This window comes from Parasteatoda tepidariorum, chromosome X1 (assembly GCF_043381705.1).
Source record: "Parasteatoda tepidariorum isolate YZ-2023 chromosome X1, CAS_Ptep_4.0, whole genome shotgun sequence".
Taxonomy (NCBI): Eukaryota; Metazoa; Arthropoda; class Arachnida; order Araneae; family Theridiidae; genus Parasteatoda; species Parasteatoda tepidariorum.
Genome location: NC_092214.1, coordinates 25,782,984 through 25,796,722, shown reverse-complemented (window position 1 = coordinate 25,796,722; position 13,739 = coordinate 25,782,984). Strand labels below are relative to the sequence as shown.

The 13,739-nt window shown below is 27.2% G+C and overlaps 1 protein-coding gene across 1 annotated transcript in view; it reads right to left on the bottom strand.

The window, feature by feature from the left end:
* Nucleotides 1-13,739, bottom strand: part of LOC107456705 (glycine receptor subunit alphaZ1-like) — a 149,813-nt gene that overhangs the window by 32,818 nt on the left and 103,256 nt on the right. Inside the window, exons 4-5 of the mRNA XM_016074642.4 lie at nucleotides 9,609-9,832; nucleotides 5,922-6,004 (exon numbers count right to left, since the gene is read on the bottom strand). Of these exons, the coding sequence (XP_015930128.1) occupies nucleotides 5,922-6,004; nucleotides 9,609-9,832 (307 nt within the window). The remainder of the gene's footprint in view (nucleotides 1-5,921; nucleotides 6,005-9,608; nucleotides 9,833-13,739) is intronic.

The following is a 13,739-nucleotide window of genomic DNA, read 5'->3' as shown; positions in this document are numbered from 1 at the left end:
ATTCAAATTTAATTACTCGATGCAATCTTTTTTTCTTCTTCTTTTAATAGAAATTTAAAAATAAAAAAAATAACAGCGAAAATTGAAAACAAACGCTGTTAATACAGATATAAATCTACGGCCGGGATGCAATCTACCTCCTGTAACTGCAGGTCAAGTAACCCGCAGTTAAGAAAACGACGGTCAAAAAATAATGGTGGATTCGCTTTTGAACTGTCGGTCAAAGTTTCCAAACCGGGGGTTTTGGAACTGGGAGTTACGCGTTAGGTCAGAGTCAATGGTGAGTACGGGGGTCAGTGACAAGAGTAACTGAAGCCATGGTTGCCACGTTGAAAATTCATTTTTCTGCATCGTCAAATCGTTCAAGCAAAATTTTGTTTTCTTACAAATGATTCTACTTCTCAAATCATTGTTAGTAATATGATTGTGCTATCTCCTGTAGTTATGTGGATACAATTTCTGCCATTTCGGCTGTTAGTAGCAGAGAGTGTTTAAATTTCGTTCTATGAGCGTTTTGAACCCATTGATTTAAAATTCTGTTCACAGTTAATGCTCTCGGATGAAGCTAGCTATAGTGCTGTATGATGAATTGCAAACCGAGTAGATAATAATCATTCTTCATTCAAAGTCAGGTACGCGCTAAACGTTTTTTATTCATTTATCACTTTTTAATTATTTTTTACACGATACTACATTACGACTTCTTTTCTTGTCGAAAATAGCGTTCAAATGCAAATTGAGTATGACGAAGTTGCTGCCAAATCTCTGCTTTTATGCAAATTTTAGGTATCTTTGCTGCCACCTGCTTTGTATGACTGTGCTGAAAATCTAACCATTTGCTTAGCACACGAAGTTTTATTCGTTCAGAAAATTACAAGCGTGTGACATACCGCCTTTTTAATGTCGGAATGTTAATTGCTAGTAGCGTATACTGCATTCTGTGAACAGCTTTCCGCCGATGCTACATTTCAAAGCAGTTCTCTTTCAACTCTCTAAAATGTTACTGCAATTGTTTTTGAGCTAATTTGTTCATGTTTTCAAAATATGTTTTGTTTTATTTTGTTTTTATTGCTAAAAAGTTTCTCCTCTAAGATTTATTGTGAAAAGTAAGTAGTTGAAAATATTTTCAGCTGATAAAATGATGGAATCTATTTGCCTTCGATGCTTAGAGATGTCTTTGGAAAAGATTTAGAGACGCAGGATTATTTTATTTAAAATCTCCAAAGCGTTGAGTCTCTAGACAAATTTTTATTGAAATATCACTGCTATACACTACTTTTCTATTGAATAACGTAGCAACATCCAAGGTTTTGATACAGGAAAGCCAGCAGCACAAATTTCAGAAAAATTCCGGACTAATGCTCGGATTTTTTTGACTTTTCAATGCTTCGCACCCATCGAATGAATACACGCTTTTTAATCATATCAATAACATTACTTTTCAGACAGGCAATCTATATTCACTCCCTTAAGGTTCATCGAATGCAATTGAATCACTGAAACATATGTAACATAAAAGTTGCATGCTATAAACATGCAGCTTCATATACGCATAAAAGTTGTATGCTGCGAAAGAGGCTAAGTATTAGAGCAATATTTATCTTACATGAGTACCTAATTAGGCCTCGAAACATCATTGACTCCCACAATTCACTGGAATTATATAAGAGGGTGAAAGCAGTTTCGTCAAATATTGTGTTCATCAAAAATGACAATATATCGCGCCAGCATTCCTTAATCATGATAAAATATTTCTGAATAATAAATTATTAAAATGTCATTCATATTTTATTATCAATATTGAGTTTAAATCAATGTAAAAGAGTTTTCTCAAAGAAATCAAATCGTGCTATACCAATATGGGAATTTTTTAAATCTAGTCAAATTTAGAAGTTTTTCTTTTAATTTTTATCTAATAAACAACTTATTAAAACACTTTCGAATATTAAGAAAATTTAAACAGTCAATTAATGATCCACAAAGCTACAGCAATAATTAAACTAAAAACAATTCTTAATCTGTTTGAAAATTAGAAAGCAATCAACGTGAAAGTTTATTTAATTTTTCATTCATAATTACTTGAAACTTTCTTAAATCAATACTTTTGGCCATTTTATAGTTCTGTCTTATAAAAGAGTTTAAGAGAGATAAAATGCAGAAAGGATAATTGGGTTAATGACTCTCATTAAACAAAATAGATGCATTTTTTAGTCAAAACGATAAGAACTTTTCAAATTCATTATTGAAAATTGTTATGAATGCGCAGATGGAATTGTCTTGCAATTAATCTTTTTTGAATCATATTTGTGTGTAAGAATTCACATTTAGTTTTAATCTTCTGTTATCTATTTAGTTTGAGTAAAAAAATATAGGAATTTAGTTATAGCATTAAGTGATATAAAAATCATTGATTGTTTCTCACGCTTTATTTTTATAAATTACACTTTACTGCAAGCTTTTAGTTTTAAATTGCTTGCTTCAAAAAAGTATAAATTATCTTTTTTGAATAAAAATATTTTATAGCTTTTATATAATCTTTTTAATTATTTTTTCAACTCATGAAAATAAAAATTACCCCTAGATAGTTATGTTTTAATCATTCAGTCAAATAAAATGCGTCGTAAAAACCAGTGATTGTTTAAAAATTGGAAATGTTCACTTATTTGAGGCTGCAATTTTCCCTGACTTCTTTAAACTGCTGTTTCTAATAAAGCAAACCATATAATTTTTAGATTTTGGAAAGATAATTTTACTTTCGAAAGTTAAATCTGATTAGTATAAAAATTACTGTATATTTTTTTGCTTCTATTGGAAAAAAATCACCAACAAAAAATATTTTTGCCATTTTTCATGACTTTGCGCAAAAGTCATAAAAATTGCAAAATGTTTTAGATTATGTGTTTGAGATAGCGTAGGCTCGATAACTAATATGACCAAAAGCTAGAAGCAATCCGATAATTAAGAATCAATCTAGTAAGAATATAATTCCAAAATTAATAATCGTTAAAATGTTTGTAAAGCTTGATTTAAATAGTTTTAGTGTAATATATATTTTTACAAAATGCATGCTGAAATATAGCAGTTTATTTAAAAAGGTTTTCAGTCAAAATATAATGTAATACATACTTTTTTAATTTCAACACCTCAAAAAGCTGAAAACAAAATTAGTTAATAATTTCTGATGAGTAGTATCATTCTGCGGAAGCAACTAGGCATGTCAAAAACTAAATTTAAATTTTGAATTAAACTTATACGGTGAAAATAATTTAGCTTGTCTAAAGAGCCTAAACTTATTAAAAAGGTAATATATTTTAAATAAAATCTTTTTTCACAAACTTTTCACAATAAATTGATTCCCAAAAGCTTGGGAGTTCAGTTAGTAGATGGAAAAAATTGCTTAACGTTTAATCCAGTCAATTGTTTACTCGATTTAAATATTAAAAGTAGCTTGACATTTGCTTTCATGTTATTTGATGGAATTTTGCTCATTTTATCGATAATTCAAAATTTATTTAAATAGTTATTAATTTGGTGAAAAGCTAGATATAATTAAGAATTAAAATTATGTTTTTATTTTTTTCCAACTTTAGTTAACAGTGCAACGCAAAAGTCTATGGACTATATGTTTTTTACATCTTTCTTCAACTTCTCGATGTTTAACTTAAATCTTAAGAAAGATTAGTATAAAAACCGTTTATTGGAAGCACAATGCTTGATTTGAAGGGCAAACTAATTCAATTTTAAATTTTAAGAAAAATTTATGGAAGGAGACTTTTACGCGTTACTGTTACCAACATATAAGTATAAATAAAACAAATGATATTTTTTTAGCAATTTGAACGTAATAATGAATGATTTGAAGAAGAATGCACCTTTTACTGATTGCTATTATAAAAGTAATAAATTTGAATTTGAACTTGGAAGTATATTAATGAAAGTCTCATACTTTTACAGGCGATGAACATTACGTCTGTATTACATAATTGTCCATTTCAACTGAGAATTAGTTACAATTGTGTTAAAACTTTATTTCAAGATGACGCCATACTTTTGCTACAAGGGGGAACTATCATGGAAGTGCTATTACATAGTGTTTCAGTCACACGTGGTGGCAAAATTTAGATTTATTTGAGCACAGTATACGTAAAATAATTTTCTAAAAAAATTCTAAGGAAAGTGTAGGGCAGAAAAGGGCAATTTATTTTTTAAAAAGTATTTTTAATATTAACTTTCAAACTGAGTCAGTCATTTACAGTGTTTATTCACCTGTTTATATCAATATGCATTCAAATGAGACAATATATTAGATTATTGCTCGGCTAAATGCATAAATAAAGGTTAACGATTTTTTAATTTTAATTCATCTCCCATGCAAAAAAAAAAAAAAAAANAAAAAAAAAAAAAAAAAAAAAAAAAAAAAAAAAAAAAAACAGTCCCAGAAATAAACTACTTAACCGTCATATGATTTGCTCGCATATCAGTTTCAGGAAATATTTTTTGTCACATTATGTAAAGTTGCAAGCGCAAAATGAAATTATAACCATTGGGAAAATAAATTGAATAAAAAAATATAACAGATAAAATTTTATAAAGATATTAATGGAACTTTTGGCATCCTTCCAATCCAGAAACACATGTATACTAAATCATTAAAGAGATATAACAGCTTTATATTCTTTTTTACTATAAATATCAAAATTAGAAAAATTTTTTAAATTTAAATGTCTCCACATCTTTTTAACGGTATTACTGCAATTTCTTGTAGCCGAAAAATAATGTTTACCAATATATTAATAGCTTTTATACTTTAAAATTTTTTATTTTATGCTATAGTTATATGCAATTTATCTTGTACAATTTTATTTATTTGATTTTTTTGCAAATACCCTCCTGTAGCTGTTGTATTTTACTTTTGCAAAATTACATTCTTTTAATTTAATATTCAATAGCAATATATTATAGAATATTCAATATGATAAAAGTAATTATTTTATCATATTGCATTATACTTTAAAATTTGATACCCTGGTGTTCAAGAGACCCTGTTAGTTATTAGACGACCATATGAAATATTACTTTTTAAAAACTCAAAATGGTTGACAGTAATGTTTAAAACGCTAGTGTTTTTTTTAAAAAAAAAATGGAACAGATGGTGAAGGAAAATTACAGTTAGTTTTTAGAACCTAGAGTAGAATCAAGCAATTTCTTTGGCATGTATAGAATATTTGACATGTTATATGAAAAATGACATTTCATTTTACCATTATAAATTTGTTTAAAAACTGTTAAAATTGATAACGTATTACTATTAATAATTAATGATCCCAGAAAATAGAATTTCAAAAATATTGTTAAGTATGTTTATTGAATATTATATTATTTGCATTGATATTTACCCAACTTTGATAGAATTATTCGTTATTTTATTTATGTCTGTGCTGCTTTTTTGAAATAAATAATGGACACGGTTTGATAAAATTCTATCAAAAGAAAATCTATCGCAAGCAATGATTACATGAGCAATGAAATGGGTGATACACGAAAAGAAAATAAGAAAATGTAGAGGCAAAAAATTATATTATAATTAATGTTGTTATAATGATATTTTAAGCTTACATTTCAATTTTAATTTAATGTAGATAGATCAGGAATAAAAATTCAGGTTTATATTGATGATTATTTGAAATTTGTTGTAAGAAAATAGATAAAATTATTTGTTCGCTAGTTAAAAAATTCTTTATTTCCAAGTTTTGTTTATAATATAGAAATCCGATTTGGTTGAGTTCTACTTATCGCTTGTTAATAAAAGTTTTTTTATATTTCCACTAATTGTCGGTAGAAAATTATTTAAAATTTTTTAAGAATTTAATTTTTGGGATATTTTTTAAAGTAGTAAAAAGAAATGTACAAAACAAACTTACATGAAGCTAATTCGATAGTACACACTTGAGAATCCAAAGGAAATCGGTACAGGTCCATCATACAAGAAAATGTTAATTTTAGCCTAAAAAATGCAAAACTTTAAACCTAAGAAGATGATAAGTAACAAAATCAAAACATGTTTGAAATTTGTAATTAAAAACAAAAGATTTCTTTTCTTTTCAAAATGATTTTTATTTTCAAGAACTCTTAAATATAGTATTCTTAAAAAGATCATTATGTGTATGGTTGCATTGAAATTTAAAGCGATCTTTATATTTTTATTATGACATATTTTTTTAAAAAAAAACTTTAAGCAGCATTTCGTATGTATCACTTTAGAATCAAGTTTTATGAAAAAAAGAAAACACTATAAAAATGTATCGTGACCAGCATTTATAATTACATGCAATTTAAAGTAATCAAGGCAACTCCTATCCTTTGTACCCACGTGAATCATACAAATAAGTATTATTTTAGAGAGAGAGAGAAATCAATTTATAAGTATATGATAATGGTTGAAACAACTTTGTACAAAATTTGAATACATAAAGAAGATTTTATTAATGCTTGTATCCAAAAAATATTCGTAAAAAGTAATTTTTTTAATTGTCTTTGACATTGAATTGCCCTTAAGTTATTATTTTAGACCATCAACTTTTAATATTTGTTTTTAATGGAACATTGTGCATTAATAAATCTTAATAAATAATGAACACGAAAACTTTAGATTTCTAGTAACAGAAATTAAAAAAAATATTTTTAAGGTCCACTGACTCCTTTTGTTTTAGGGATATAAGCACCACTTACTTTTGAAAAGATAATTTTATTAATTAAGGAGAGCCAAAACTAAATACTGCGAAAATTAGCAGTATTATTATTTAATTGATGCTCCGAAAGTCTTTTCACTTGTAGTTGTATTATTTAATTTTTTTTCTAGGAACTAAGCAGTTGAGTTGAATAGTAAAGTCAGTCAATAGTACACTGTTAGAAATTTCTCGGAAAAAAATGGTTATATAACAATCTATTTTACTCTTATTTTAATATATTAAAACAAAACATTCAAATAACTATAACTAAGATGGTATTCAAATTGATAAAATTGTGAGAAAAACAGCTTATTAAATGCTTTCACCAAGTATAGTTAAACAACCAGAACTTTATCACAGTAACTAGGCCTACCTAATTAAGTCATTTAATACCTTGCAGCTGCGTGCATATTAAAGCGGAGAGAGCGAATCTGCAGTCTTATGACCGGTAGAACAGGCCTTCGAGCCCCAAAGTTAATGTTTCCTCCAACATATGAAGAGTTTCCAGTGTCTTACACTCCCTAATTTGTGACCCTGGACTATTAGAATACGATACTCTCATTCACGCATAGATGAATGCATGATAAAGCTGCATAACACAAAAAATGTCAAGTATTTCTCATCTCTGATAATGGGTAAAACAACCAGATAAACTCATTTGATAAAACAGAACTCGATTGCAACCTAACATCAGTGTCCATTAATTATCGAAAAGACTAGCTCCAATGTCCATTAAACTTTCTTTTTACATTCAGGAAACAAATGATGGTTGCAAATTGTTAAAAAAAACTATATAGTTTTGCATTTATGCGTTTTTAACCATGCTTAATAGGCTTTGAAACTGTGAAAGTAAAAAATTTTATTTACTGTAAACTTTGCGCTTAATTGGATGGGCCGACTGCTGCCATTTATCTTACCGTAATTTTAGAATGAAAAGTGTAATAGTGTAATTAAATTCTCGTTAGTTTACACATTTTGCATAGCAAAATCCTTTAAAATTTAAGTATTAATAAGACAAGTAGTTCTCGCTGTAATAATATAAAGCTTTAATTTTTTTCAATACGTAATGAATATTATAAAATGAAAGGGTTTTAAAGAAATTTATCATTCTTAAAAGCTTTCAGTTTAATTTTTTTTAAACTTTATATCACGAAACATTTAACTTTTTATTTTGCAATAAATCATACTATATTTTTGAAATCATACTTCACTGTAACTGTAATGATCATATTACAGGAGGCGTGGAAAATGACATCGCAGTAGTTAGCCATTTCTGCTCTCATTCATAAAAAAAGATATTGCGCGGAACCATCCATAAAAAAAGGAAAACAAATTACTCGTGTCTTTTTCGCTAACAGTAAATTTAAGAGTAAATATACTTGCGGACATCATTTAAGTTTTATGAGGTTTCTTGTAAAACTTAACTTTAGAAAACAATGTTCTTTCAATGCATCCAAAGTCTTGTAAGATAAAATCTATTTCGGTGTGATAAAATGAGATACAGTGGCTTCAGTCGTTGAAGGAGCAAATTTAACAGAAAAAAGACAAAGTTTTCTGTTATTAATCTTACTCTTTTGAAAGCCTCTTGACATATTTTTCTCAAATAAACTATTTGCTAGCAGATTTCACTTTAAAAAGTAACTTTTTTTTATAATTATATTCCATTCGCTTTCATATATATTAACTTCTTTTGTAAAGGAATTTTTTTTTTAGGTTACATTAAAATGGTTTTTTAGTAAGTAATATCTTTTTCAAAAGTTTTAGTTACCATTGTTACCATTATTCCACACAACATAATATTTTATTTGTTGTTTCTTTTGATTGACTGAATAAGATTGACTGGTTTATCATTATTCCTACAAAGCAAAACTGTTACAATGCAAATATAAGATTGAAAAAATTCACGCCTTTACAAAAAATATATAATTTTGTAGTTTTTATTTCAAACCATGTTTTTGAACTTTTTCTTTTCTTTTGTATGTTAAGGTCCTCCAACTGAATTATAAGAAATATGAAACATTTTCAATGTTGTTTGAATGATAGAATAAAAAAGATGCACGCATGTTTGAATGAAAATGGCTGTACTCGTAGTGTTTTAGTTGATGTGGAAATACAGTAAAAATATTTCGGAATACTAAGAATAAGAAATTTCGTGTTTTACTAAGAATTAAAATCTATTAGGTATCAAATACTTAGTTGTAACTTGTATTGTTTGAATAGAATAATTTATATGCAAAGATTTTAACGAAAAATATGGTAAACTGCACTGTTCGAAATTTCTAAAAAATTGGTCAAATATCAACTTATTCATTTGTTATTTTACCATATTCAAACAAAACAGTCAAATAACTATAAATAAGATGGTATTCAGACTGTTAAGTATGAGAAAAGCAGTTTATTTCCGGCTCTTACCTAATACATTTAAACCACTAGAATTTTATTGCACGAACTAGTCCGACCTCATGAAGCCACTTAGTTCGTTGCAGATATGAGTACATATTTTAGCCAAGAGGACTGATCTGTTAATCCCATGACCGACAGAACGGGGGTTTAAGTCTCAGAGTTGACATCACAAAATTTCCTCCATTCCCTTCAACTCATAAAGAGTTTTCAGTAACCTGCACTCTCTAAAAGTTCTTTCTTACAATTTTGTTGTAAATGGTAAAAAAAAATCGTATAGCTTTGCATTCATGATTTTTTAACCATACTAGTTACAAATGGTTTCAAAACCATTAAAATAAACGATGTTCTTTACCTTAAGCTTTACAGTTAATTAGATGGACCAGTTTAATAAAATGTTGCCGGTTATTTTAACATAAATTAAGAATGAAAATTCTGACAGTGTCGGAAGTTAATCTAAATAATAAGATATAGAAATACCTGAGCATGTACAGCAAATATCCACTAGGGTCTATTCGAACTAAGACATTAGGTACTGTCACGTATTGAAATTCAGCATGTTTAGCATTGGCAAAAAATACTTCTGGTTTCCATATACGTTGAACAAGTTTAGGATCATTCAAATCCAAAGGTCTGGACATTTCAGGTTTCTTTAGTCTCTCATCATACCATTTTTGCCTTAAGTACAAATCAACTTCATAATCCTATAGAAAATAAATATTGAGACCATAATGGCGAGAATCAGACCTGTATAAATATTTTTTCATAAAGAGACTATGCTAGTAGGGAAAAAAATGAGCACCTCACTCGACCATCTAAGGCTTGATGATCTCTCTTATTATAGTGTTATGGGATAAGCTCTTCACCCACTTCGGATCGATGACCTCTCTCCAATAGGATGAGCACTACACCCAACTTCCACAGTATGGATGAGAGTTCAACCCTGCTAACAATCTCTTAGTAGAGATGACGTAACATGGTTTGGTCTAAGCAAATGCTTCTTAAAAGGTTAGGGTATTTATTTCTTCACATATATGGTTATTTTTTGAAAAATTTGACACTATTTTGCAATCTGAAAGAAGTTTTAAATGAATTTCTAATTAGAGAAAGTTACAAAAAGTTCTCAAAGTGTCCTCCTTCATTTTTAAATGCATGCTCTTCACGTATACTTGTTTGTACTAAAAATTGCTTCTAATAAATTTTTAGTTAACTATTTTTGACATATACGGCTATTTTTGAAAGAATTGACGATCGCTTCTTAATTTTAATCAAGTTTCAAATGTTTTCCTCATTGTAAAAAATTATAAAATATTCGGAATATATCCTTCATTATGTTAACTATAATAATGCACTTAACGTAGCAGGGTTTTACTAAGCACATATATATCTTTAAAATTTTTGGTAATTTTTTCCCATCTATTGGTATTTTTGATAAAAAATTGACACTTACTTTGTGTTCTGAAACAAGTTTTAAAATATACCCTCATTGGTTATAATCCTCATTATCCACTATATATGTGTGCATTTTACGTGGCACTTACGTAGCACTTACATGTCAACTTTGGTCTAAAAATGCTTCTTAAAAATTTTGGATATTTATTTCTTCACATTTATGGGTATTTTCTAAACATTAGATGCTTACTTGACCATGCCATTATTTGTACTGTGCCACGTTGAGTGCATATATATGGTTAATGTAATAATGGACATTTTGTGATTTTTTTTAAATATTTTTTCACAATGAGTAATTCATTTGAAACTTGTTCCATATTTCAAAGTGAGCGCCACTGCTTTTTTCAAGAAAATACCAGTATGTTTCAAGGAAATAAGTATTCAACATTTTTAGGAGGGATTGTTTACTCACTGTATGAGCATATTTATATGTAACATAATGGAGTTCATCTTGAGAATTTTTTATAATTATTTGAAACAAGGGATTAATTTGAAACTTGCTTCAGATCAAAAAGTTAGCATCAAATTTTAAGAAGTATTTGCTTAGTTCAAATCATGCTACATATAGAGCCATGCTACGTCATTCCTACTAAGAGCTTATAAGTGCTTAATATAATAATAAGAGCTTAAATATTTAAATTCAGCTTTAGGACATAATTATTGCATACGCATAAAATTGATGCAATTTAAAACTCCCTGATTCCAAAACGACTATTAGAACATATATCTTCAAAAAAAAAATTTTTTTTTTTAAAATTTGAGTTTATAATCTCTGATGGAGGGCTGATAAGTGTATCAAAAATTGTTTTAACATTCAGATGTGGAATCAGTACTTCTAAAATAGATTTCTTTTAAAAATTCCACCCAATAAATTGTACAAAAATCTTCAGTCTAAGAAATATTTCAGTAAATAATTTCCTACGTAATTAAAGAATGAGCAAAATTTATATTGAAATGCAATTATGAACATTATAGTTGAGCTTGTATTTTTATAGGCTGTAGAATAGTATTTTGTTAAAAGAAGGCTTAAAATGTTTCTAAAATACTTGCAAATTTTTTTAGTGAAATAAAAGGTGCATAAATAAGTTTAAGACAAACCATAAATCAAAGTTTATGCTTTAATAAAGTTGACATTTTTACCAAAAGTAGTCTTTTATGTGAGAAACTTCAACATTTTAATATTAATAAAAAAAATTTCTTGCTTTTAAACTTAGAATAATAAATTGAAATGGGTCATTTAGAAAAACATCCTTGATTCCCCGTTTCGTTAAGAAATTTTATAATGATCATTTTGTGTCGTATGATTTATTCCATGCACGCTATAAAATGATACATACTTACACTTTAAGTATGTAAAACTTAATATGTGATGATAAATAAACAATTATAGATTTTTTTAACAAAATAACGTAGTTTGAAAAGTATATTTATATTTTTAATTGGGTTAGGAAGGTAATTTGCATCACCTGCTTCTTTAAAAAATTTCATTTTCTTCGCAACAGCCTCCATCAGGGAGACATTAGACTTGAAAGAAGATATCATACTTTCTTTATTAAACATGAAATTTTTCAACTTAGATTTTAAAATAAATTTTTAATAGGAAAAAGCATTTTATATTTTATTAAATTCTGGTTTGTGAAAGTTTCAAAAAATAATAAAAAAAAGTTTTGCTACTGAAACAGGGTGTATCTTTATACTATTATTATATACCTTAGCAATCTAGGCATTTTTTAAATAAGTGCTCGTTTTTTTCGTATTAATAATTATTTGATCACAAAATAAAATGATAATTTGGTACCTTCAGGATAATAAAAAAATTTCGAGATGGTAGTTAAATAGGTACGTCTGAATGATTATATGCCTTTGAATTTGTTGAAAAATTATAATTCTCTACTTCGAGTCTAAAATAAATTTTTATTTATGGTCAAAGAAATTTATTTATGTTTCATTAGCTAACTATATTCATGATTGAATAAAACAATCTAATTTTAAATACACATTTTTGTTTTAAATTTATTTGATGTTTGTATTTTCTAAATTGCACTGTACTAGGAATAAAATAAATGGGATCTGTACGCGTTCATTAGTGTTGTATCATTTTGGAGAATTCAGGTTTTTTAGTAAGTAATATCTTTTTCAAAAGTTTTAGTTACCATTGTTANATATATATACAATAATAATTTGGGAAATAGTTCAATTCTTATGGGGTAGATAAAATGAATAAAAAAAAGAGATACAAACACAGAATTTGTTTTTGGACTCTTCTTGTTTTTGTCTTTATTGCGTTTGCGTGATTTAAATGTCTATTTTGGATATATTATATGCAAATAAGTTGTTTTGACGCTTTGTATTCTTACTGTTTCTATTTTTGGTCATATACACAACAAGTAGAAACATGTTTTAAATACCTTTTTTCGAGTAGGCAGCAGTTCTTAATAATACAAATAGTTGAGCAATAATTATGTATTCAAACAGAGTTATATTATTACGAATCATGTTTGCTTAGTGAGCCTTAATAAATTGCTGTAATTATAAAATTTTTTAGGCGTTACATTATAGGATTATATTATTAAAATTAAGTAATTCATTACTATTTATTTGCTAAACATATGTTAGGGGAAAGTTGACAAGTCTCACGGAAAATACTTTTTTGGCACTCGTTTCATTGCATTTGTTTACATAAATATTTTGTTATTTTCAAATTTCTTTGTTTACGTAAATCTTTATTTTTACTTCTATTTAAATATCATTATTAGTAAAACTGTTTAAGCTTTACTCACATGCCCACACATGCGAAAAATGAGTTAATTAGTTTTAATATCCTGCAGATTTTGAAATAATAAAATCTTCTTTAATATTGAACTGTATACATATTATTTTTATAAATATTGAAGCGAATGTTATTATTGTTATTTAAAGAAATTTAATTTGGAGTTGTAGAATTTGTGTAATGATTTAATTTTGCTTTTCAGTAGGGTTTTTTTTCCAATTTACTTTCCGGAAAAAATAATTTACTGTGTTTATGCATAAAATATTGCAAAAAATGTTTCAAAATTCCCTGAAAACCATGAATTGAAGTTTAGCATTTCAAAGATGTTCAATTTGTAGTTTAAGTTTTGACGTACGAAGGAATACTTTTACAAATAAACTATCCTTAAA